This window comes from Scyliorhinus torazame, chromosome 14, assembly GCF_047496885.1.
Source record: "Scyliorhinus torazame isolate Kashiwa2021f chromosome 14, sScyTor2.1, whole genome shotgun sequence".
Lineage (NCBI taxonomy): Eukaryota > Metazoa > Chordata > Chondrichthyes > Carcharhiniformes > Scyliorhinidae > Scyliorhinus > Scyliorhinus torazame.
In genome coordinates, this window is record NC_092720.1 from 212796447 (window position 1) to 212823506 (window position 27060).

Consider the following 27060-nt stretch of genomic DNA (forward strand, 5'->3'; position numbering starts at 1 on the left):
TTATCTTTATCTTCCTCGATTCTTCATCAAGTTCTTCAGTCAAACTATCATCTCACTTCTGGTAGTATAATCTATACTCTTCATCCTGTCAAATGTCATCGGGTTTTCTCTCATTTTAAATGCCTTTTTATTAACCGGCAGAGCGAACACAACCGCTCCAGACCAAAGCTCCGCTCAGACTGCAGAGCGGTTGCGGGCTGAATATTCAAACTTCAACGGTCGCAGCCCGCGCGAGCGGCCCGAGAGAGCGGGATGTGCCAGGCTGTGATTGGAGGAGCGGCGAAGAGCGCGAGGCCGAGTAGGTGATGGAATGTCGAGGCGTTCAAACACCAACGGTCACCGCGCGAGCGGCTGAGGGGCGCGGGAAAAGCCTTGAGCATGCGCAGTGGGGAGGATGGCTCTATTTTGAGCTGGTCTAATTACTCATTGGAGAGCGCAGAGCCTCATTGGAAATGAAGGAAAAGGTTTTGAAATATTTAAACATGCAATCCTCTTTCACAATATTGAACCACAGTTAACTGCAATATCAGATTCATCTATTACCTGCACAAGTTACAATTCCATAGCGGGAAACAAGCAGGTTGGAAAATAGTTTTTTTTATTTCAGACAGACAAAAAAGAATGTAGGATTTATATATACACACCATCTGTAATAAAACATATTTTTAAAATCCAGTACAGGAACTGCAAAGGAAAAGATAAATGGTTGAAAACATTTAATGTGGCACTAAGTTGTAAATGTCAATCAGGGATTTGAAGCGATTGAAGTGTTTAAAAATCTCTACTGCAGTTGTAGTTCTCAGTGATTGTCACAATATTAATGGGACGACAAGGAAGGTGCTGTTTTCAAACTACTTCCATGTAACACCTCTGCTGTGGATTTGTGCTGAGTTGGTTGAGCTCAGGAGTAGAATCATAGAATTCCTACAATGCAGAGGGAGGCCACTCGGCCTATCGGGTCTGCACCGACCCTCCGAAAGAGCACCCGATCTAGGCCCATTGCCCGCCCTATCCCAGTAATCCCGCCCAATCGACACATCTTTGGGTGCTAAGGGCGCTACTCTCCCAAAAGGAAACAAAGTCCCCTAGCAAGCACATTTAGCTGCGTGTTCCGTGGCTCTCGCAATGCTAACAAACTCATGGCTATTCAACGTGACCTGGCAGTGTCCATGCCAACTGGCAATCTCACCTGGGCAACTTGGCAGTGCCAGGGAACTCAGGTGGCACCAGCAGTGGTAGGGCACAACCCTGCCAAAAGGGCATGCAGTTGGGGCCTCCGATCCCCTTGGAGACCCCCACAAATGCCGTTCCTCTGGTCCCCATTTGTGGAGACCAGTGCTGAACAGTTCTCACCCAAGGTCTCCAAGGAAAAGGGATTGAATCCCAAAGCCTCAGGAATCTGCACATTAGAGTAAGGCTTACTGCCTCACTCTAATATGCAGATTTGCCAGAAAGTGATCCCGCCCATAATCGACAGGATTCGCATCTACATGTCTCGCGGTAAATCTCACGAGCCGGTAGATCCCGGGAGTGGGGCCTCCTGGCTTTCAACGTCCATGCCGCACTGCAGTGAGCTGCTTTTCAGGTGCAGTGTGGCCGATGGATCGCACCCCGAGAGGCAATTTAGCATGGCAGCCTGCATATCTTTGGACTTAGGAGTCTAGACTGTCAGTGACAGTGTGTGTATCTGTGGGTAGTAGTTACAGTGTGTATGTGTGGGTGGCAGAGCGGGTGTGTGGCAGTGCAATTGAATGAGTGTGAGGGCAGTGAGAGTGGATGTGCATTTGTGGCAGTGACAGAGTGAGCAGGAGAGTTTCAGGATTATCACTCTCTCACCATCCCACACAAGCATATAGACATGCACTCCCTCAGAGTGGGTGAGTGAGTGAGCACCCTGAGACTGTGAATGAACCCGACACGCACCCTCTCACCTGGTCATTTTTATTAATTACTCTTTCTAATCTATCAGATTACTTTAGCTCAGCAGTTTTTAAAATTAATATAGCACCGTTGCTTCACGGCGCCAGGGACGCAGGTTCGATTCCCGGCTTGGGTCACTGTCTGTGCGGAGTCTGCACATTGTCCCCGTGTCTGTGTGGGTTTCCTCCGGGTGCTCCGGTTTCCTCCCACCACAAGTCCCGAAAGACGTGTTGTTAGGTGAATTGGACATTCTGAATTCTCCCTCAGTGTATCCGAACAGGCGCCAGAATGTGGCGACTGTGGGATTTTCACAGTAACTTCATTGCAGTGTTAATGTAAGCCTATTTGTGACACTAATAAAAATTATTATTATTAAACCTGCATATGCAGACCTCTCCCTCTTTCCAATTGTCTCACTACTCCTTTTTTTAACAGTTAGCTCACCAAGTGTGAATATAAAACATTTTGCAACCCTGTCTGTGTGAGTCTCACCCCTACTACCCAAAGAGGTGCAAGGTAGGTGGATTGGCCATGCTATATTGCCCCTTAATTGGAAGAAAATATAGAACTAAAACATTTTGCAGATTTCCCTTTAAAATTGGCCACACCTATTTGTTTTGTTGCAATAATGCAACATTTTCACTGCTACCCAATCTTGGTTGATGTGGGTGAAACCTCCGCTCCTCGATGTTAATCTTAAAAATATGGGATCTTTAATCTGTGACCAACTTTGATTTTACTTGAAACACAAACTTGGAATGGACTGTCCAGCTGGAAACTGAATTTACATTGTTAAAAACCCAGACCAACAGCCAGTATAACAGGGACCATTCCAACAAAGACCCACAATAATTGTCAGCATCACTCATAAGCATTTTAAATCTTATCTTCAAATGAAAGATTAACTTCAATACTTGACAGATTTCTTTGACTGACTGTGCTTTCTTGGAAAGTATTTTATAGAAGCCTCAAGGTCAGTGTCTTTTTAAAGAGCTAATCTTCAACTGGGCAGATTCTCAGCCATTTGTCACAATGCGTCGTACTGAAGAAAGGATAAAGTTTCTCTGTGAATTCACACCCGGTGAAAGTGTAGACGTAAGACTTTGTGTCTGCACTATAGAAAGAAACTATACTGGAATCACAACTCAGATAAACCCCAATCTTCCTGGGAATCTCATGGACACAGATATCGGATTTATTGTCAGAGTTTGCCTGAAATTTATCCTTTGCCCTCCCAATTGTCCAGAACCCTTTTCCTGGTATTAGTTCAGTATCTGTTTTCCTCTCCACGGACTCTGTGGCTACTCCCAGAGTCCAATGTCGATTCCCCTCAACCTCTACCTCCCAGTAGTGTGCACCTGATGTGAATCCCTCTGATCCCAGCACAGATTCCCAGACTGTAAACCTCTCATCATTCTCATCGACACGCCTCTCTGTCCGGGTCAATCTAACGTTCTTCAGATCCTTAGACACCTCGAGCTTTGGATTAGCTGTTTCTGTATCCAGGGTTACAGGGACTGGGATGAAAAGGGAGAATTATTGAGAGCTTAAATACAGACTGAGGTTGTTTAAATCACTCAACAAGAATGTTTGAAAAACCAAATGAAACAAGAGATATTGTAACAATAATCACAACTAGGAGAATAACCATTTACATTTCGATAGCATTCCTGGCTGATAGAAAACACTTTAAAGAAAGGCAGCAAATAGGGGACAACAGGATTTCAACAGGAAGTTTGGAGAAAAGTGTCAGAATGGACATATTTGAGGAGAGAGATCCAAAGGGACAGGATGTGGTTGATAAAAGAACGGCCAGTAGAGTTTAATTTGTGAAGAAAGGAGAAAGCAAGGCTCAAGTTGACAAAAATGCAGATGAACATAATAGCGGTGACGGCAGGAATGTATAATTCTAAGTGGTCAATGTAACAGGGATGGTCAAAATAATAAAGATTGGGTTGGATTCCCATCTCAGCGGCTACGTGCCAGCTGAAATGGAGAATTCCCGGGCGTTTTACGGTACCAAAATCGGAGCTGAACCCTCAATGGTGAGGGGCTAGCAGCGGCACCGGGTAAAACCTCCGTGCCAAAAACAGCCGGAGAATGGTCGGGTCCGTGACTTCGCATGCGCAAGGCGATGACCTGCAGCGGTTGCGCCGTACAACATGGCGTTGGCCATGTGCGGACCCAACCTTCCAAATACGGTCCTACAGGCCATCTCCTGGCCACCCGCACCAGTCCCCTCCCAGTCATCGTGGAAGCCCCCTCCCCCCCCTCCCCGGCCAGCGGCATGGCTCCCGGCCAACCGTGGTGGAGCTGGACATAGTCCGCAGCCACCATGCTGTGATCCCGATCGCTCAGACCACAAGTCTGGAACTCGGCCGGTGGAACATCACGGGAGGGCCTTCCTGAAATTACTATTTTGTATCATTTTTCTCATTCTGAAACATTTAGTTGCTGAACTATATTTTCAGAATAGGTAATGACAACCTGCCTTAAAATGATTTCCTGTATATGTCAGTACAACAGACAGTTCAGTAACAATTGAATCTGAATGTAGCACTTGTATCCCATAAAATCATAACCATCATAATCTTCCACTGAAAGTAGATCCACTAAGAATGTCAAAGGGCAAAGTAGACAGAAACCGTGAGTAAATAGTTTAAACCACTCCCTCTGAAAGCAGTGTGAGAAAGGAGTAAAAAGATTGTATTGACTGTGCACTGTCTTCATGACCGAAAGTGTTCTTCTGATTGATGTCACAGAAAAATATTCAATAAATATTGGAAAAATAACTTCAGGGGTTGAAATGGTCAAGGTTTACCAGCTGCTCTCCACTTTTATTTGGGGGAGCTGAACAGGCCAAGATGGGAATGGGTCAAGGACCTCTTCTCCCAGATGCCGGCCTATTTTTATGACAGTCACTACAACACACATAAGGTATCACAATGATGATGGTTAAGCGTGATCCTACATATTCGCTGTTATTTGTGCCATAGCAGCGTTGGGAAGCAGGGCACCTGTTCTCTCCTGATGTCTATTGTTGCCGTGGGGGTGGAGAGAGAGGGTGATTACAACATCTTAGAAGCAATTTTAGTGATTTTATTTTTTAAAAAGGCTCTAACCACCAACATAGATGATGCTTGGAGCCCTTAAAGGAGCGAATGACAATAATTCAAGTGTCCCTCACAAAATCAAGAAAAAGCCCTTTAGAAAATCAAACTAAACATTTCTCAGAAACTGCCCTCGAAAAGGCAAGAATTATTTTGAGCCTTGGAGAAGAAAGATACATCGTCAGTGAGCACAGGACTGAGTAGAGGAAATGTCTGCTCAGGAATGGAAAGGATGAAAGAGGCAGAGGCTGATGTGTGAAGGACCTTGGCTTTTCATTAAAGAAAACCGTGATTTCTGCACATTAGAGAGCTGGCTTTTTCTGGGTTTGCTGCCTGGATAGACCCCCAGCCATGCACACAGGGTCATTTTAAGCACACTGCCCTCAATTTGCCATCCATTCCAGTTGACAGATGGAAAACTGTGATCCGGATACCTGCTGTTTGCTAATATGCTGTTGTTTAAGACTCTCATCCAGCACTACGAAGGGGGGGGGAGATCAGTTGCAGTCAAATTGACCTAAATATTCATCACCATAACTTGAGGATCTTACCTTCACACTCAGAAATCCTCTTCCAATCTGAAAACAGAGGTAATAAACAATTAAACTGAAGAAATCAGCATGTAAAGAATTCCACAGAAAAATAATTCATGTGCATTTTTAACTGATGGCCGTAAAAGGAACACATACACCTCTCGGGTTGGGCGGCTCGTTTTTCAGCTGGCGCAGACATGATGGGCCAAGCGGCCTCTTTCGGTGCTGTAAACTTTCCATGATGGTATGATTCAAAATGAGTGGGACCCCGGTGATGCAGCAGAGCCACTATCCGAGTCAGCAAGGGAGAAATGTTAAGCATAATCTCGTCCCACTGGGTCACTGTCCTTTTCAACATTGCATCAAATTTCATGGCAATTGGGGCAGGTGCGTTGTGTGGCCTGCTGCTGTTGGGGACATGGAAGGAGATGGGACAGACCGGCTAACATTATCAGCCAGAGACCCTGATAGTTTCTCTGAACACTACACACTACTGCGTACCAGCCTCCCAGGACTTGGTCCCAGGGGAAGTGGGTTAGTAGATTTAAAATTTGTGTGTCTGAACAAAACACCATGAATTTCAATGTCTGTGTTACGAATTTCCTGATATTCAGAATTGATGTGGGCAGCCACAACAAGACACACCTTACATTTTACACATACTGCTAACGGTGCACAATTGTTCACACACATATATAAACACACCACATACATTGCAGGAAGGGGCTGAATTAATTACATCAATTCTAAGTGTATAAAATTGCCTTCACTGTAAATCCTTTAATGTTTTCAGAAGACAGAGCGGGATTCTCTGTTCTCTCAGGGGTGGGAGGCGGTGTGCTGTTCACTGGCAGCGGAATTCTCTGTTGTCTCGGTGATACGCGATCAATTACACTCAAGACGAAGTGATTTCATAACTGAAGGCTTTAATCTACTAGAACTTGTTCCTCAGCAGCTTCGGTACAGAAAGTGAAGGCTGCTGGGACGGCATCATCTCTTATACTCTGCCTTCAGGGCGGAGCTACGTAATACAGCCAATGGTAGACTCCTGGGTCTAACCAATGGTCATCAGCCTCTTAGGTACCGCAATACCTGGTACTACTACATTCACCCCCTGTTAAAAGAGAGTCCGGCGGGGGGGTGGCCAGTGGTAACAGTCGCCTTTAGCATGGTATGACCAGGTATGGAGGTACCGTGGTGTCGAGGATATTTACAAAGCAAACTAGACGCTATGTCCCGATTCCTGATGGAAACGGTAAAAGACGCCAAGCTGCTCGACGCCTGCAGCAACCCTGCAGACGGAGCGCAGCGTAGATACACATGGTCACGGCCAGACGGGTACGTCCGCTCCAGGATAGACTTCTTCTTTGTGCCCCGTGCTTTCACGGTCAGGTCCACCGATGTAAAGCCGGTGTTCTTCTCTGACCACTGCCACCTACTGGCCGACTGCCACCTGCAGGAAAACCAGGGGGTAGGCAGGGGGACATGGAAGCTGAATGTAAAACTGCTGATCCCTGAGAACCTCAAGGAACTCAGGAGGGATTACAAAGGTTGGAGAACCGTGAAACCCCTCTTTGAGTCTCCACATCTCTGGTGGGAAGCAACCAAGGGGAATATCAAAAGGTTTTTCATCCTCAAGGGCGTTCAAAAGGTGAGAGAGAGAGACGAGGGGTCATGTCCAGGCTCCAGAAAAGTATGCAGAATTTGCTCCAGCTGCAGTCGATGGGGGTGGATGTCAAGGAGGATCTCCAAGAGGTGAAGAGCCAGCAAGCCTCGCTCTACACCTCGGAGGCCTCCAAGGTTATCTTCCGTTCCAGAGTCCGCTCCGTGGAGCAGGATGAAAAGTGCTCACGCTTCTTCTTCCAAAAGGTGCACAGAGAGACCTCTGTGATCAGCAGCCTGAAGGAAGAAGATGGCTCTGTAAAGTCATCGCAGTCTGACATCCTGAGGATCAGCCAATCCTTTTATGCCGGACTGTATGACCTGAAGCCAACAGATAGCACTGTTTCCCAGATCTTCCTGTCGACTATCACGGAGGTCATAGGCGACAGCGAGCTGGAAAACCTGGACAAACCACTAACTCTGGATGAGCTGACAAAGGCCGCCAAGTCCTTCGAGACGAGTAAAACTCCCGGAAGCGACGGCTTACCGGTTGAGTTGTATTCGGCTCTGTGGGACTGGATGGGCCCAGACCTGCTGGAAGTGTACGAGAGTATGCTTCTGGAAGGCAGCATGTCAGAGTCCTTGAGGAAAGGCATCATCACCCTCATCTACAAGCAGAAGGGGGAAAGGGAAGAAATTCAAAATTGGCGACCCATTTCACTGTTGAATGTGGATTACAAAATTCTAGACAAGGTCATCGCCAATCGGGTCAGGTCTTCTCTGGAGTCGGTGATCCACCCTGCCAAACCTGTGCTGTACCTGGCAGGAAGATCTCCGATAGCCTCGCGCTACTCAGGGATATGATCGCCTACGTGCAGGACAGGAGGGTGGACACCTGCCTCATCAGCCTTGACCAGGAGAAGGCATTTGACAGAATATCGCACACCTACATGATGGATGTGCTCTCCAAAATGGGGTTTGGGGAGGGAATTCGCAATTGGATCAAACTGCTCTACACAAACATCTGTAGCGCAGTCTCAATCAATGGGTGGGAATCAGAAAAGTTCCAGATCAAATCCGGAGTCAGGCAGGGCTGCCCTCTCTCTTCTGCCCTGTTTGTGTGCTGCATAGAACCTTTTGCCGAGTCCATCAGGAAGGATCCGGGTATAAGAGGAGTGACGATCCCAGGAAGTCAAGGCCTCCCTGTACATGGACGACATCGCCGTCTTCTGCTCGGATCCTCCGTCTGTACGCAGGCTCTTGAATGCCTGCGACTGAGAGTTTGGCTGTTGATCGATAAATGAGAATATGGCTCAAGCAGGCTCAAGCTATAGAATGACGTAGTCTGGCACTAGAATCAAGCTTTAGGGGAAAAACAAAATGTTAGATAAAGCTTTGTGTGAAGAAATGTCAAGACAGGCTTCTGGTAGCAAAATGTATCACTTGTTTTTGAACCAGACAAACTGCAGTAACGGCCTTGGGAATGGGTGCACTAGGCTTAAAGATAATTATAATTGAGGGGGGCTGAATTATAATTGACTGAGAGCACATATAGGAATGCGAGGGAGCTGCCCTCAGAAATGAGCCAAAAACTGTAGAAGAACTGCTGTTAGATGTATTGACTTTGGCTTGCTGGTGTAACTCTCAAGAGATACAGTGGTTTTAGCCCCGGCCGAGAAATAAACATGTTAAAGTAACAAGGTGTTCGACTGATCATTTCATCCGGACTGGCTGCAAGAGAATCCTCATTTGGTGTCAGAAGTGGGATTTCAAAAGAGCCTTCCTGGAACCTGACGGCGTAACAGACTGATCGCATTCGGACGCTGAGGAGGGAATTGCGCACCAAACGCGAGTACCCTTGTTACCACTTTGGTTTCCCCCTCTGCTGTCCCGAGTGTGGCCACGCCCTGCTGTTCGGTTTCGGTGGAGACTCTGACGAAATTAAAGCAGTCCGGCGAACCCGTTACGAAGAAGGGTTGGTGTTAGAGTTCCCTGGAAAGGAATCAGGGAAGAGAATAAGAGAAAAAGAGAAGAGAATAAGAGAATAAAGTTCCCTGTAAAGGAATCAGGGAAGAGAATTAGAGAATCTTCCTAAACAGACCGGGTTGGAGTCCCTGGGAGGTTAAAATCCTTCCTAAAGAACCGGGTTGGAAACCTTGGGGGTTTAGAGTCCTTCCCCTAAGTAGTCCGAGTTGGAGTACCAGGGCTCCTTAAATCTCTGGGTAGGTAAATGAGTGATGATGATCCTTAGGGTTGCTTAATACCTTCGCGATAAAAGGTGATTTTCGATAAATAAGTATATCAACCGGTGTCTAGACTTGTTTGACACTTCGGGTTGATCAGATTGAATATTACGGAGAACGGATAACTGTCCAAATTATATATCATAAAATTTAAATGAGGGTGCGGATAACACCTAAAGGAAACATAATAAACAGGGCTTAACCATTGCGTGCCCTGTCGGAACACTCAAACAATTTCTTAAATCTGTTATGATGTGGACCTGAGGAAGGAGCAGCGCTCCGAAAGCTAGTGACATCGAAACAAACCTGTTGGACTTTAACCTGGTGTTGTAAGACTTCGTACTTAAATCTGTTAGTTCTGCCTTTAATTCTCTGAGTCTGTCTGTCTGTTAGTTCTGTCTTTGATTCCCTGTCAGACTATCTAAATCAGTCCCCTCTCTCTCTGTTTAAATCAGTCCCCTCTCTCTCTCTCCTTTCATGTTTCATTTCCAGACTTTGACCTTCTAAAAATCACTTTCGAACAGTTTGATTTAGCCTTTTGATTGGGCAATGGGGCAGGATAACCTCGTTTAAATTCTTGATTAAATAGGCGATTTAGGATCGCTACCAAAATTAAATAGGAAACCACAAGGATCATCCGAGGATACGAGACAAATGGGTAATACTTTAGATAGCACAGCTGATAGTGGATGCGCGCTTCAAACTCTTTGTGAACAGTATCCGGAACATTCTCAGCAGCTGCGGCAGTTATCGGGAGAATTGCATAAAAATTTGGGAAAGGGGAAATGGCCCTGGATCAAAAGATTTGCCTACGGTTATAGAGGCACAGCAGATTATTTGGCAACATAACCGTAGCTCCACGGCTAAGAAATTGATTGAGTTATGGCGGGAGTACTGCAAAAAAAATAATTAATTAAAAGATGAATCTTTATTGGCTAATTGGCAGGCTAACGCTTTAAAATTGGGTATTGAATTAACAAAAGGGGGAATTGTTAAGACTGCGGGGGAGGTTTTGAAAAAGGAATGTGCCCACCATAGAAAAAGACCTAAGTCTGTAAAAACCCCATTTCTAAATCAGGACCGTACGGTCAAATGGCCGGCCTTGCCTTGACCAAGGGAGACGATGAGGATGACCCTGAAAATTGGCACTATATGGGACGACCGACCGTTACACCGTCACTACGACCGCCTCCACCTTACATTCCCAGGGTTCTGATTGTAGTTTAAACTGTTCTAAAACAAATGATGTTTCAGAAAAAAAAAAACTCTATTCCTCTGGTGTGGCCATGTTAGAAATTACATTAAAGATATGTACATTCAAGCCCTTTATCCACCGCTCCCCCGCCACTATCACCACCTCCACCGTCGCAAGGAGGTCCCGCGACTCGTTCTAAAACCCATGTGGGGCCTGGCGGCGTTAGTGGGCCGTCTCATAGCGCAGGCCTGCAGGGTCAGGGGGAAAGTCTGTGGGGCTGCCGCTGCGGGGTGCCACGCAGCTCAGGGGGCCACCGCGCAGTCGAGCGCATGGCACTGCACGTTTTTGTAGGCAACGTCCATGGACCCTGCCAGGGCCCGTGCCTCTCTAAGTCCCAGGGTGTCCCTTTCTAGGAGTCTTCGGCAGATATCTGAGGAGCTCATACCTGCTACGAAAGCATCCCTAATTAAAAGTTCCGTGTGCTCGCTCCCCGAAACTTGCAGGCAGCCACAGTTTCGGCCCAGCACCAGTAGCGCCCGGTAGAAATTTTCCAACGATTCCCCGGGGCTTTGCCATCTAGTTGCAAGCAGGTGACGTCCGTAGACCTGATTTACAGGGTGGATATAATGTCCTTCTAGCAGTTCGATCGCGGCATCATAGTTCTCTGCCTCCTCGATAAGGGGGTAGATCCCAGGGCTGACCCTTGAGCGCAGGAGATGCATTTTCTGTCCTTCTGAGGGGGTGACTCCGGCGGTCTCATGGTAGCCTTTAAAGCACGCCAGCCAGTGTTTAAATATTGCAGCCGAGTTCTCCACATGGGGGCTGAGTTGAAGGCACTCCGGTTTGATTCAGAGATCCATCCTTCCAGCTTAAGTCTAGTAGATTAAATTGATGCGCGATCAATTACACTCAAGAAAAAGTGATTTCATAGCTGAAGGCTTTAATCTACTAGAACTTGTTCCCCAGCAGCTTCGGTACAGGAAGTGAAGGCTGCTGGGACGGCACCATCTCTTATACTCCGCCTTCAGGGCGGAGCTATGGAATACAGCCAATGGTAGACTCCTGGGTCTAACCAATGGTCATCAGCCTCTTAGGTACCGCAATACCTGGTACTGTGAATTGTAGCTGTGGGTTCCTCAGAGTGGTCGCCAGAGAGAACCGGGAAATTGGAGCGGGACAGTCAATAGGGGTGGGAGTCAGTGAAGGGAGCATACCACCGTGGAGGGGGTGCCCTGTCTCTGCGTGATGCAAGGCAATCCCTAGCGTAGTGACCCATCCGTCTGCAATTAAAGCAAGTGACACTGTCTCGGGTTGGAGGACAAGGCCGGGGAGGGCCATGGTGACGTTCATAGGGTGGGGGGTTCCTGCGAGGGGGTCGCTGGACAAACTCCGACTTTATTTTGGGTGTAGGAGGGTCCCTTCCGAAAGCTTCTCTGTCACGGCCATTGCTCCAGTAATAAGAGATAGCACGTCGCATGTGGGATTTGGAGCTATCAGACCAATCCATATTATTAGTTTTAATACTGGTTGCTATGCGGTCAGGCACGACCTGCATAAGCAGCGCATTGAACTGGGGAGATTTCAAGCCCGCATTAAAAGTCTCATCACCGGAATAAAGAGTGTAAATTTCACAAAAGCGGTCAAAAAATTCAGGACCCTCCTCCTTAGGAGTGGGTGTACAATCAAGAATTTTGGAGATATCTACAGGTTTACGGAGAGCACGCTTAAGTGCTGGGAACATTAAAGCGAGTTGAGCCTCATCTGATGGATTGTTGGTTTTAAACGCATCCCATGTGGTCCCATGATCCCCTAATTCCCGTTTCCATTTCTCACCTAAATCTGGGGGAAGGGATGAAAAAATAAGGGAATACTGATCCCTAGGGGTAGCACCATACACAGTCGCAGTTCTCCTCAGATATTCAGTAAAGCCCTCTGGGTCCGTTTTATGTGACGGACAGTGAGCCATGATCAAACAGAGCTCCTGAGGTTTAAAAGCCTGCCATGTCTCAATAAATTGGTCGTCGTCATCAGTCGCTCGAGGGTTAACGAGACGTCGGATTGGAAAATTTGCAGGGGGAGGCGGTGGTGGAAAAGGCTCCTCTACCGGTGCTGTACTGATAGTTAATTCTTGGAAAGCCTGATTAACAGAGGTAACGGGCTGATCGAGGAAGGTGGTTGGTGCTTTTGAGCGAGTGCGTGTTGCAATGGGAGTAATAGGAGCAGGGAGATTATCGGCAGCAAGGTTGTTACAAGGGGGAGGGGGAGAACGGGGCTGCTGCACCGTGGAGCTGGGAAGAGGTGGCCATGGGGGCATCGTGGGATTTAATTCCTCCTCCTCCTCCTCTGTATCAATCAAATAGGGAAACAACGGCATGCCAGAGGTAGTGGGAGGATCCTCCTGATTTTTAATCTGATGGACTATTCCGACCTGCTTAACACCCAATGCAGTATTATCCCCCCTTGATTCTTAGGATCTTTCCTGTCCCATAGTTCACATTCGAATTTCAACGTTTCCCAGTCTTTGGTTTCCCCGTCTTTATAATCAGCAATCCCTCTCCTACGTGCATTGTCCCTCCAACTCATTAACAAGGACAGTTTGTGTCATCTGTCTGATTCTTTTTGCCATTTGGTAATTAATTTCTTCCATTTGGCTCCGGCATTCCGAGACCAAATGGCTGTCTCTGCCGCGGTGCAGTTTTCTAAATTCCAGGTACCACCTAGTGGTCAAATTTCAGATCCGAATTTCTTATTTAAAGCTGAAGACAAGAGGCGTAAATTGCGTTCCTTATCAGGGAACATGGTGCACATAAAAAGCAAGGGAGAATTGTCCTCCGTTTTGTCCAGGCTCTGGCCCATGACTTTTAAGGAGTGGAAAAAAAATTAAAAGAGAGAGAAGAGAAAAAAAATGGGGAAAAACTGCCTTGTAAATTTAAAAGTCAAAAATCCAAATCTGGTCCCTGACCTAGCCAAGCCTGTGTATCCCTGTCCTGGGGGGAAAAAAACCAAGAGCAGGTGGTCCCTGACCTTAGGCTTTGAACGACAACCGGGTCCCAGACCCTAAGAACATTACTAGTGTAGATTACTTGTGTACAAGAATGCAAATAATCAATAAGTATCGGCAATAACGAATCTGGAACACAAACTTGACCTACTGGGGTAAGCCAGAGGTTGTGTCAACGAGTGCGAACACCCCATTGACTTCCATAGTGTGCGCTCAGGATCAGAGGCGTCCCTCTGTAACCTTTGAATTTCAGCTAACTCTGGCATGCCCTTTTTTGCTAGAATAGGTAGCTGATTTAAAGCCTGTGTACACCCTGCGGGAACAATCATAGGGGCTGATGCAGACGCTGCCTTAGCGGCTGAATCAGCACGGGCGTTTCCTAATTGCACAGGAGTGTCCCCGGAAGTGTGCGCAGCACATTTAATGATAGCCAGTTGACGACGAAGTTGAATAGCAACGAGATTTTTAACCCAAAGAGCATTTAGAATGGGAGAGCCTGCAGAGGTAAGGAATCCACGTTGCTGCCAGAGGCGGCCAAAATCGTGGGTGACACCAAAAGCGTACCTAGAGTCTGTGTACACATTCGCACTTTGGTCTTTGGCCAGAACACAAGCTCTAGTAAGGGCGAATAGCTCAGCTTTCTGAGCCGAGACTGGAATCTGGAAAGCAGCTGCTTCCAGAATGTCAGTGTCTGTAACAATGGCATATCCCGATTGCGGGACACCCATTTGGGAAATAGAAGAACTGCCATCAACATAAAAAGTGAGATCAGGATTATCAAGAGGGTGGTCAGTTAAATCGGGACGAGGTGCGGTAAGGAAGTGATTCCTAAGCAAACAATCATGTGGTGGATCAACAAGTACATCAGGGGGATGTTCGAGGAATGCTGCGGGATTTAAAGTGGAACAGTACTGGAAAGACAGATATGGGTTCTGTAATAGTGAGACCTCATATCGGCTCAAGCGGGCCTGTGTCAGATGCTGGGTCTGCTGAGATGTAAGGAGAGCCACAACAGAGTGTGAGGTATACACATGCACGGGCTGATGAAGGGTTAGATTAGAGGCTGCCTGAGCTAACACATGTACAGCAGTGAGAATTTGAGTGCAGGGGGGCAAACCACAAGCTACTGGATCCAATTTAGTAGAATAATAGGCAACCGGACGGCGTTGGTCACCGTGTTCCTGTGTCAAGACACCCGTGGCACATAGGTCAAGGACATTAACATACAACTGGAAGGGCCTGTCATAAAGAGGTCGTCCTAGAGCCGGGGCGGAAGCCAGCGCGTTCTTGAGAGTAACAAAAGATTGCTGTGCTAAATCGGGTAGTTCAAACCTAAGGGGTGAATTCTGGGAGGAATAAGGAGTAAGCTCCTTGGTATGAGCAGTAACATTCGGAATCCATTGTCTGCAAAAGTTCACTAAACCTAAAAAGGCTCTCATCTGCTTTGGCGAGGTAGGAAGTGCGGTTTGCAAAATGGGAGTAAAACGATCCTGCGTAAGGGAACGTTCAGTAGCGCTTATCAGAACGCCCAGAAATTTAACCTGCCTCTGTCCTTTGTGTACTTTATTAGGTGGTATTACATATCCCCAGGAATGGAGACGGGTGAGCAGATAAATGGAGTCGCATTCGTTAGAAGCAAAGTCAAGGCTAGCAAGGAGTAAGTCATCGACATACTGTATAATAGTAGATTCCCCCGGGGGTGTCAAAGTAGCTAATTGGGAGTGCAGTGCCTGAGAGAAGAGTGTCGGTGAATGAATGAAACCATGCGGTAGCCTAGTCCAAGTGTACTGGTGCCCTTTGAATGTGACGGCAAACAAATACTGGGATTCAGCGGCAAGGGGTATCGCAAAAAAGGCGTGTTGTAAGTCCACAAGGGTAAAGACAGCTGCCTCAGGCGGGATATTACTGAGGATTGTAGCCGGGTTCGGGACCAGGGGATGCAAGGGTTCAACGATTTGATTGATACGGCGGAGGTCCTGGACCAAACGCCATTCAGACGGCCGCCCAACCTTAGGAACCGGAAGAATAGGAGTGTTACAGGGCGATTGGCACGGAACCAAAATTCCCTGTTGAAGGAAGGACTGTATCATGCTGGAGATTCCTTCCTCAGCGTCAGGGCGAATAGGGTACTGAGAAATGGAGGGCAGGGGCACACCGGACTTAACCTTAATGAGAACTGGAGGCACATTGGTAAGACCAACTTCGTGTTTGGATGCAGCCCATAAGTCTGCAGGAATCTCTGGGGATGAGGAACGGTTGGTCCGATGGTGGTTCAATGTACCATCAACACAAAAAGGGCTGTGAAAAATACTGTAACGTGCCTTCAGGGAAGGTCTGTCGTCCAGTATAAAAAGGATCACATTTTCCTTGGAGGGTAGCAACCAGAAAGCCCAGTGACCTGGCACTGTAGCCTGCATTGACAGTGAGGGTAACATGGGGTGCCACTAGTCCAGACTGTTTCCAGAATACGAGGGGCACTTCAACAAGAAATGCAGAGCCCTCTTTTCCCTCAGCATGAGCGATGAAAGTAACCGCCACCGTGGACCCGAGGGAGTCCTGGTAGATGGTCTCCAAATCGGGCGAGCACCCCGTGTGGTCATAGCAAAGGGTCACGTGTGGATGAGGAACATGCAAGGGAGGTGAAAAATTGGAGGGATCAAAATCAACGGACCACCATTGGGGAGTGAAAAAAAGGGGTAAATTTCGAGGCTGGACTTGTGGAGCCGTGGAGATGGTGACGCCGTCGTCAAGGCAAACAATCTCAACTTGTAAGGGACATAACAGATCACGGCCAGCAAGATTAACAACGAGGGTACGCGTGACAGTGAAGGGAAGACAACATTGACGGTCATTAAATTGAACCAGAAGGGGTTTCGTGAGTTGGTATGTAGCCCCCTCACCCATAAAACCAGAAAGTTCCACATATTCGTCTGAGAGAGGAAAACAATACTGTTTAACTAACGTCAAATTCAACGTAGAAGCAGTTGCCCCTGTATCAATGAGGAAGGGGACGGGAATACCCTCAATGTGAATTGTAGCTGTAGTACACTTGGTTACATAAGTTGGCTATTTTTCCCATCATGCTATTGCTGAGTTTGTACACTTTCACAGTACTACCACACTCATAGAACATTACAGCGCAGTACAGGCCCTTCCGCCCTCGATGTTGCGCCGACCTGTGAAACCACTCTAAAGCCCATCTACACTATTCCCTTGTTGGCCATATGTCTATCCAATGACCATTTGAATGTGCTTAGTGTTGGCAAGTCCACTACTGTTGCAGGCAGGGCATTCCACGCCCTTCCTACACTCCGAGTAAAGAACCGACCTCTGACATCTGTCTTATATCTTTCTCCCCTCAATTTAAAGGTATGTCCCCTCGTGCTAGACATCACCATCCGAGGAAAAAGGCTCTCACTGTCCACCCTATCCAATCCTCTGATCATCTTGTATGCCTCAATTAAGTGACCTCTTAACCTTCTTCTCTCTAATGAAAACAGCCTCAAGTCCCTCAGCCTTCCCTCATAAGATCTTCCCTCCATACCAGGCAACATTCTGGTAAATCTCCTCTGCACCCTTTCCAATGCTTCCACATCCTTCCTATAATGCGGCGACCAGAATTGCACGCAATACTCCAAATGCGGCCGCACCAGAGTGTTGTACAGCTGCAACATGACCTCATGGCTCCTAAACTCAATCCCTCTACCAATAAAAGCTAACACACCGTACGCCTTCTTAACAACCCTCTCAACCTGGGTGGCAACTTTCAGGGATCTATGTACATGGACACCGAGATCTCTCTGCTCACCCACACTGCCAAGAATCTTACCATTAGCCCAGTACTCAGTCTTCCTGTTATTCCTTCCAAAATTAATCACCTCACACTTTTCTGCATTAAACTTCATTTGCCACCTCTCAGCCCAGCGCTGCAGCTTATCTATGTCCCTCTGTAACTTGTAACATCCTTCCGCACTGTCCACAATTCCACTGACTTTAGTGTCATCTGCAAATTTACTCACCCATCCTTCTACACCCTCCTCCAGGTCATTTATAAAAATGACAAGCAGCAGTGGCCCCAAAACAGATCCTTGTGGTACACCACTAGTAACAGGACTAGTGGTTACTAGTGGGATTCTCTGTTCTCTCGGGGGTGGGAGGCGGTGTGCTGTTCACTGGTAGCGGGATTCTCTGTTCTCTCGGGGGTGGGAGGCGGTGTCCTGTTCACTGGCAGCGGGATTCTCTGTTGTCTCGGGGGTGGGAGGCAGTGTGCTGTTCACTGGCAGCGGGATTCTCTGTTCTCTCGGGGGTGGGAGGCAGTGTGCTGTTCACTGGCAGCGGGATTCTCTGCTGTCTCGGGGGTGGGAGGCGGTGTGCTGTTCACTGGCAGCGGGATTCTCTGTTCTCTCGGGGGTGGGAGGCGGTGTGCTGTTCACTGGCAGCTGGATTCTCTGTTCCCGGGGTTGGGAGGAGATGTGCTGTTCACTGGCAGCGGGATTCTCTGTTCTCTCGGGGGTGGGTGGCGGTGTGCTGTTCACTGGCAGCGGGATTCTCTGTTGTCTCGGGGTTGGGAGGCGGTGTGCTGTTCACTGGCAGCGGGATTCTCTGTTCTCTCGGGGGTGGGAGGCGGTGTGCTGTTCACTGGCAGCGGGATTCTCTGTTGTCTCGGGGTTGGGAGGCGGTGTGCTGTTCACTGGCAGCGGGATTCTCTGTTCTCTCGGGGGTGGGAGGCGGTGTGCTGTTCACTGGCAGCGGGATTCTCTGTTCTCTCAGGGGTGGGAGGCGGTGTGCTGTTCACTGGCAGCGGGATTCTCTGTTCTCTCGGGGGTGGGAGGTGGTGTGCTGTTCACTGGCAGCGGGATTCTCTGTTCTCTCGGGGGTGGGAGGCAGTGTGCTGTTCACTGGCAGCGGGATTCTCTGTTCTCTCGGGAGTGGGAGGCGGTGTGCTGTTCACTGGCAGCGGGATTCTCTGTTCTCTCGGGGGTGGGAGGTGGTGTGCTGTTCACTGGCAGCGGGATTCTCTGTTGTCTCGGGGGTGGGAGGCGGTGTGCTGTTCACTGGCAGCGGGATTCTCTGTTCTCTCGGGGGTGGGAGGCGGTGTGCTGTTCACTGGCAGCGGGATTCTCTGTTGTCTCGGAGGTGGGAGGCGGTGTGCTGTTCACTGGCAGCGGGATTCTCTGTTGTCTCGGGTGCGGGAGGCAGTGTGCTGTTCACTGGCAGCGGGATTCTCTGTTCTCTCGGGTGTGGGAGGCGGTGTGCTGTTCACTGGCAGCGGGATTCTCTGTTCTCTCGGGTATCGGAGGCAGTGTGCTGTTCACTGGCAGCGGGATTCTCTGTTCTCTCGGGGGTGGGAGGCGGTGTGCTGTTCACTGGCAGCGGGATTCTCTGTTCCCTCGGGGATGGGAGGCGGTGTGCTGTTCACTGACAGCGGGATTCTCTGTTCTCTCGGGGGTGGGAGGCGGTGTGCTGTTCACTGGCAGCGGGATTCTCTGTTCCCTCGGGGTGGGAGGCGGTGTGCTGTTCACTGGCAGCGGGATTCTCTGTTCTCTCGGGGGTGGGAGGCGGTGTGCTGTTCACAGGCAGCGGGATTCTCTGTTCTCTCGGGAGTGGGAGGCGGTGTGCTGTTCACTGACAGCGGGATTCTCTGTTCTCTCGGGGGTGGGAGGCGGTGTGCTGTTCACTGGCAGCGGGATTCTCTGTTCTCTCGGGGGTGGGAGGCAGTGTGCTGTTCACTGGCAGCGGGATTCTCTGTTGTCTCGGGGGTGGGAGGCGGTGTGCTGTTCACTGGCAGCGGGATTCTCTGTTCTCTCGGGGGTGGGAGGCAGTGTGCTGTTCACTGGCAGCGGGATTCTCTGTTCTCTCGGGGGTGGGAGGCGGTGTGCTGTTCACTGGCAGCGGGATTCTCTGTTCTCTCGGGGGTGGGAGGCGGTGTGCTGTTCACTGACAGCGGGATTCTCTGTTCTCTCGGGGGTGGGAGGCGGTATCCTGTTCACTGGCAGCGGGATTCTCTGTTCTCTCGGGGGTGGGAGGCGGTGTGCTGTTCACTGTCAGCGGGATTCTCTGTTCTCTCGGGAGTGGGAGGCGGTGTGCTGTTCACTGGCAGCGGGATTCTCTGTTCTCTCGGGTGCGGGAGGCAGTGTGCTGTTCACTGGCAGCGGGATTCTCTGTTCTCTCGGGGGTGGGAGGCGGTGTGCTGTTCTCTGGCAGCGGGATTCTCTGTTCTCTCGGGTATCGGAGGCAGTGTGCTGTTCACTGGCAGCGGGATTCTCTGTTCTCCCGGGGGTGGGAGGCGGTGTGCTGTTCACTGGCAGCGGGATTCTCTGTTCTCTCGGGGGTGGGAGACGGTGTGCTGTTCACTGGCAGTGGGATTCTCTGTTCTCTCGGGGGTCGGAGGCGGTGTGCTGCTCACTGGCAGCGGGATTCTCAGTTCTCTCGAGGGTGGGAGGCGGTATCCTGTTCACTGGCAGCGGGATTCTCTGTTCTCTCGGGGGTGGGAGGCGGTGTGCTGTTCACTGTCAGCGGGATTCTCTGTTCTCTCGGGTATCGGAGGCAGTGTGCTGTTCACTGGCAGCGGGATTCTCTGTTCTCTCGGGGGTGGGAGGCGGTGTGCTGTTCACTGGCAGCGGGATTCTCTGTTCTCTCGGGGGTGGGAGGCGGTGTGCTGTTCACTGGCAGCGGGATTCTCTGTTCTCTCGGGTATCGGAGGCAGTGTGCTGTTCACTGGCAGCGGGATTCTCTGTTCTCTCGGGGGTGGGAGACGGTGTGCTGTTCACTGGCAGCGGGATTCTCTGTTCTCTCGGGGGTGGGAGGCGGTGTGCTGTTCACTGGCAGCGGGATTCTCTGTTCTCTCGGGGGTGGGAGGCGGTGTGCTGTTCACTGGCAGCGGGATTCTCTGTTCTCTCGGGGGTGGGAGGCGGTGTGCTGTTCACTGGCAGCGGGATTCTCTGTTCTCTCGGGTGTCGGAGGCGGTGTGCTGTTCACTGGCAGCGGGATTCTCAGTTGTCTCGGGGGTGGGAGGCGATGTGCTGTTCACTGTCAGCGGGATTTTCTGTTGTCTCGGGGGTGGGAGGCGGTGTGCTGCTCACTGGCAGCGGGATTCTCTGTTCTCTCGGGGGTCGGAGGCAGTGTGCTGTTCACTGGCAGCGGGATTCTCTGTTCTCTCGGGGGTGGGAGGCGGTGTGCTGCTCACTGGCAGCGGGATTCTCTGTTCTCTCGGGGGTGGGAGGCGGTGTGCTGTTCACTAGCAGCGGGATTCTCTGTTCTCTCGGGGGTGGGAGGCGGTGTGCTGTTCACTGGCAGCGGGATTCTCTGTTCTCTCGGGGGTCGGAGGCAGTGTGCTGTTCACTGGCAGCGGGATTCTCTGTTCTCTCGGGGGTGGGAGGCGGTGTGCTGCTCACTGGCAGCGGGATTCTCTGTTCTCTCGGGGGTGGGAGGCGGTGTGCTGTTCACTGGCAGCGGGATTCTCTGTTCTCTCGGGTGTTGGAGGCGGTGTGCTGTTCACTGGCAGCGGGATTCTCTGTTGTCTCGGGTATCGGAGGCAGTGTGCTGTTCACTGGCAGCGGGATTCTCTGTTCTCTCGGGGGTGGGAGGCGGTGTGCTGTTCACTGGCAGCGGGATTCTCTGTTGTCTCGGGGGTGGGAGACGGTGTGCTGTTCACTGGCAGCGGGATTCTCTGTTCTGTCGGGGGTGAGAGGCGATGTGCTGTTCACTGGCAGCGGGATTCTCTGTTCTCTCGGGGGTGGGAGGCGGTGTGCTGTTCACTGGCAGCGGGATGCTCTGTTCTCTCGGGGGTGGGAGGCGGTGTGCTGTTCACTGGCAGCGGGATTCTCTGTTGTCTCGGGTATCGGAGGCAGTGTGCTGTTCACTGGCAGCGGGATTCTCTGTTCTGTCGGGGGTGAGAGGCGATGTGCTGTTCACTGGCAGCGGGATTCTCTGTTGTCTCGGGGGTGGGAGACGGTGTGCTGTTCACTGACAGCGGGATTCTCTGTTCTCTCGGGGGTGGGAGGCGATGTGCTGTTCACTGGCAGCGGGATTCTCTGTTCTCTCGGGGGTGGGAGGCGGTGTGCTGTTCACTGGCAGCGGGATTCTCTGTTCTCTCGGGGGTGGGAGGCGGTGTGCTGTTCACTGGCAGCGGGATGCTCTGTTCTCTCGGGGGTGGGAGGCGGTGTGCTGTTCACTGGCAGCGGGATTCTCTGTTCTCTCGGGGGTGGGAGGCGGTGTGCTGTTCACTGGCAGCGGGATTCTCTGTTGTCTCGGGGGTGGGAGGCGGTGTGCTGTTCACTGGCAGCGGGATTCTCTGTTGTCTCGGGGGTGGGAGACGGTGTGCTGTTCACTGGCAGCGGGATTCTCTGTTCTCTCGGGGGTGGGAGGCGGTGTGCTGTTCACTGACAGCGGGATTCTCTGTTGTCTCGGGGGTGGGAGGCGGTGTGCTGTTCACTGGCAGCGGGATTCTCTGTTGTCTCGGGGGTGGGAGGCGGTGTGCTGTTCACTGGCAGCGGGATTCTCTGTTCTCTCGGGGGTGGGAGGCGGTGTGCTGTTCACTGGCAGCGGGATGCTCTGTTCTCTCGGGGGTGGGAGGCGGTGTGCTGTTCACTGGCAGCGGGATTCTCTGTTCTCTCGGGGGTGGGAGGCAGTGTGCTGTTCACTGGCAGCGGGATTCTCTGTTCTCTCGGGGGTGGGAGGCAGTGTGCTGTTCACTGGCAGCGGGATTCTCTGTTGTCTCGGGGGTGGGAGACGGTGTGCTGTTCACTGGCAGCGGGATTCTCTGTTCTCTCGGGGGTGGGAGGCGGTGTGCTGTTCACTGGCAGCGGGATGCTCTGTTCTCTCGGGGGTGGGAGGCGGTGTGCTGTTCACTGGCAGCGGGATTCTCTGTTCTCTCGGGGGTGGGAGGCAGTGTGCTGTTCACTGGCAGCGGGATTCTCTGTTCTCTCGGGGGTGGGAGGCAGTGTGCTGTTCACTGGCAGCGGGATTCTCTGTTCTCTCGGGGGTGGGAGGCAGTGTGCTGTTCACTGGCAGCGGGATTCTCTGTTCTCTCGGGTGTGGGAGGCAGTGTGCTGTTCACTGGCAGCGGGATTCTCTGTTCTCTCGGGGGTGGGAGGCAGTGTGCTGTTCACTGGCAGCGGGATTCTCTGTTCTCTCGGGGGTGGGAGGAGGTGTGCTGTTCACTGGCAGCGGGATTCTCTGTTCTCTCGGGGGTGGGAGGCGGTGTGCTGTTCACTGGCAGCGGGATTCTCTGTTCTCTCGGGGGTGGGAGGCGGTGTGCTGTTCACTGGCAGCGGGATTCTCTGTTCTCTCGGGGGTGGGTGGCGGTGTGCTGTTCACTGGCAGCGGGATTCTCTGTTGTCTCGGGGGTCGGAGGCGGTGTGCTGTTCACTGGCAGCGGGATTCTCTGTTCTCTCGGGGGTCGGAGGCGGTGTGCTGTTCACTGGCAGCGGGATTCTCTGTTCTCTCGGGGGTGGGTGGCGGTGTGCTGTTCACTGGCAGCGGGATTCTCTGTTCTCTCGGGAGTGGGAGGCAGTGTGCTGTTCACTGGCAGCGGGATTCTCTGTTCTCTCGGGTGTCGGAGGCGGTGTGCTGTTCACTGTCAGCGGGATTCTCTGTTCTCTCGGGGGTGGGAGGCAGTGTGCTGTTCACTGGCAGCGGGATTCTCTGTTCTCTCGGGGGTGGGAGGAGGTGTGCTGTTCACTGGCAGCGGGATTCTCTGTTCTCTCGGGGGTGGGAGGCGGTGTGCTGTTCACTGGCAGCGGGATTCTCTGTTCTCTCGGGGGTGGGAGGCGGTGTGCTGTTCACTGGCAGCGGGATTCTCTGTTCTCTCGGGGGTGGGTGGCGGTGTGCTGTTCACTGGCAGCGGGATTCTCTGTTGTCTCGGGGGTCGGAGGCGGTGTGCTGTTCACTGGAAGCGGGATTCTCTGTTCTCTCGGGGGTGGGAGGCAGTGTGCTGTTCACTGGCAGCGGGATTCTCTGTTGTCTCGGGGGTGGGAGGCGGTGTGCTGTTCACTGGCAGCGGGAATCTCTGTTGTCTCGGGGGTGGGAGGCAGTGTGCTGTTCAATGGCAGCGGGATTCTCTGTTCTCTCGGGGGTGGGAGGCGGTGTGCTCTTCACTGGCAGCGGGATTCTCTGTTCTCTCGGGGGTGGGAGGCAGTGTGCTGTTCACTGGCAGCGGGATTCTCTGTTCTCTCGGGTGTGGGAGGCAGTGTGCTGTTCACTGGCAGCGGGATTCTCTGTTCTCTCGGGTGTGGGAGGCAGTGTGCTGTTCACTGGCAGCGGGATTCTCTGTTCTCTCGGGGGTGGGAGGCAGTGTGCTGTTCACTGGCAGCGGGATTCTCTGTTCTCTCGGGGGTGGGAGGCAGTGTGCTGTTCACTGGCAGCGGGATTCTCTGTTCTCTCAGGGGTGGGAGGCGGTGTGCTGTTCACTGGCAGCGGGATTCTCTGTTCTCTCGGGGGTGGGAGGCGGTGTGCTGTTCACTGGCAGCGGGATTCTCTGTTGTCTCGGGTGCGGGAGGCAGTGTGCTGTTCACTGGCAGCGGGATTCTCTGTTCTCTCGGGGGTGGGAGGCGATGTGCTGTTCACTGGAAGCGGGATTCTCTGTTGTCTCGGGGTGGGAGGCGGTGTGCTGTTCACTGGCAGCGGGATTCTCTGTTCTCTTGGGGGTGGGAGGCGGTGTGCTGTTCACTGGCAGCGGGATTCTCTGTTCTCTCGGGGGTGGGAGGCGGTGTGCTGTTCACTGGCAGTGGGATTCTCTGTTCCCCCGGGTGTCGGAGGCGGTGTGCTGTTCACTGGCAGCGGGATTTTCTGTTCTCTCGGGGGTGGGAGTGGGTGTCCTGTTCACTGGCAGTGGGATTCTCTGTTCTCTCGGGGGTGGGAGGCGGCGTGCTGTTCACTGGCAGCGGGATTCTCTGTTGTCTCGGGGGTGGGAGGCGGTGTGCTGTTCACTGGCAGCGGGATTCTCTGTTCCCCCGGGGGTGGGAGGCGGTGTGCTGTTCACTGGCAGCGGTATTCTCTGTTTTCTCGGGGGTGGGAGGCGGTGTGCTGTTCACTGGCAGCGGGATTCTCTGTTCTCTCGGGGGTGGGAGGCGGTGTGCTGTTCACTGTCAGCGGGATTCTCTGTTCTCTCGCGGGTGGGAGGCGGTGTGCTGTTCACTGGCAGCGGGATTCTCTGTTCTCTCGGGGGTGGGAGGCGGTGTGCTGTTCACTGGCAGCGGGATTCTCTGTTCTCTCGGGGGTGGGAGGCGGTGTGCTGTTCACTGGCAGCGGGATTCTCTGTTCTCTCGGGGGTGGGAGGCGGTGTGCTGTTCACTGTCAGCGGGATTCTCTTGTTCTCTCGCGGGTGGGAGGCGGTGTGCTGTTCACTGGCAGCGGGATTCTCTGTTCTCTCGGGGGTGGGAGGCGGTGTGCTGTTCACTGGCAGCGGGATTCTCTGTTGTCTCGGGGGTGGGAGGCGGTGTGCTGTTCACTGGCAGCGGGATTCTCTGTTCTCTCGGGGGTGGGAGGCGGTGTGCTGTTCACTGGCAGCGGGATTCTCTGTTGTCTCGGGGGTGGGAGGCGGTGTGCTGTTCACTGGCAGCGGGATTCTCTGTTCTCTCGGGGGTCGGAGGCGGTGTGCTGTTCACTGGAAGCGGGATTCTCTGTTCTCTCGGGGGTGGGAGGCAGTGTGCTGTTCACTGGCAGCGGGATTCTCTGTTGTCTCGGGGGTGGGAGGCGGTGTGCTGTTCACTGGCAGCGGGATTCTCTGTTCTCTCGGGGGTCGGAGGCGGTGTGCTGTTCACTGGCAGCGGGATTCTTTGTTCTCTCGGGGGTGGGAGGCGGTGTGCTGTTCACTGGCAGTGGGATTCTCTGTTCTCTCGCGGGTAGGAGGCAGTGTGCTGTTCACTGGCAGCGGGATTCTCTGTTCTCTCGGGGGTGGGAGGCGGTGTGCTGTTCACTGGCAGCGGGATTCTCTGTTGTCTCGGGTGCGGGAGGCAGTGTGCTGTTCACTGGCAGCGGGATTCTCTGTTCTCTCGGGGGTGGGAGGCGGTGTGCTGTTCACTGGCAGCGGGTTTCTCTGTTCTCTCAGGGGTGGGAGGCGGTGTGCTGTTCACTGGCAGCGGGATTCTCTGTTGTCTCGGGTGCGGGAGGCAGTGTGCTGTTCACTGGCAGCGGGATTCTCTGTTCTCTCGGGGGTGGGAGGCGGTGTGCTGTTCACTGGCAGCGGGATTCTCTGTTCTCTCGGGGGTGGGAGGCGGTGTGCTGTTCACTGGAAGCGGGATTCTCTGTTGTCTTGGGGGTGGGAGGCGGTGTGCTGTTCACTGGCAGCGGGATTCTCTGTTCTCTCGGGGGTGGGAGGCGGTGTGCTGTTCACTGGCAGCGGGATTCTCTGTTCTCTCGGGGGTAGGAGGCGGTCTGCTGTTCACTGGCAGCGGGATTCTCTGTTCTCTCGGGGGTGGGAGGCAGTGTGCTGTTCACTGGCAGTGGGATTCTCTGTTCTCTCGGGGGTGGGACGCGGTGCGCTGTTCACTGGCAGTGGGATTCTCTGTTCCCCCGGGTGTCGGAGGCGGTGTGCTGTTCACTGGCAGCGGGATTCTCTGTTCTCTCGGGGGTGGGAGGCAGTGTGCTGTTCACTGGCAGCGGGATTCTCTGTTGTCTCGGGGGTGGGAGGCAGTGTGCTGTTCACTGGCAGCGGGATTCTCTGTTCTCTCGGGGGTGGGAGGCAGTGTGCTGTTCACTGGCAGTGGGATTCTCTGTTCTCTCCGGGGTGGGAGGCGGTGTGCTGTTCACTGGCAGTGGGATTCTCTGTTCCCCCGGGTGTCGGAGGCGGTGTGCTGTTCACTGGCAGCGGGATTCTCTGTTGTCTCGGGGGTGGGAGGCGGTGTGCTGTTCACTGGCAGCGGGATTCTCTGTTCTCTCGGGGGTGGGAGGCGGTGTGCTGTTCACTGGCAGCGGGATTCTCTGTTCTCTCGGGGGTGGGTGGCGGTGTGCTGTTCACTGTCAGCGGGATTCTCTGTTCTCTCGGGGGTGGGAGGCGGTGTGCTGTTCACTGGCAGCGGGATTCTCTGTTGTCTCGGGGGTGGGAGGCGGTGTGCTGTTCACTGGCAGCGGGATTCTCTGTTCTCTCGGCGGTGGGAGGCGGTGTGCAGTTCACTGGCAGCGGAATTCTCTGTTCTCTCGGGGGTGGGAGGCGGTGTCCTGTTCACTGGCAGTGGGATTCTCTGTTCTCTCGGGGGTGGGAGGCAGTGTGCTGTTCACTGGCAGCGGGAATCTCTGTTGTCTTGGGGGTGGGAGGCGGTGTGCTGTTCACTGGCAGCGGGATGCTCTGTTCTCTCGGGGGTGGGAGGCGGCGTGCTGTTCACTGGCAGCGGGAATCTCTGTTGTCTTGGGGGTGGGAGGCGGTGTGCTGTTCACTGGCAGCGGGATTCTCTGTTCTCTCGGGGGTGGGAGGCGGTGTGCTGTTCACTGGCAGCGGGATTCTCTGTTGTCTCTGGGG

At 52.4% G+C, this 27060-nt stretch overlaps 1 protein-coding gene across 1 annotated transcript in view; it reads right to left on the reverse strand.

The window, feature by feature from the left end:
- Nucleotides 1–612: 612 nt before the first annotated feature.
- The window catches only part of LOC140390472 (butyrophilin subfamily 1 member A1-like), a 103371-nt gene continuing 76923 nt past the window's right edge, over nucleotides 613–27060 (reverse strand). The window contains exons 8-9 of the mRNA XM_072475626.1: nucleotides 5582–5608; nucleotides 613–3437 (exon numbers count right to left, since the gene is read on the reverse strand). Coding sequence (XP_072331727.1) covers nucleotides 2914–3437; nucleotides 5582–5608 — 551 coding nt within the window. The 3' untranslated portion in view covers nucleotides 613–2913. The remainder of the gene's footprint in view (nucleotides 3438–5581; nucleotides 5609–27060) is intronic.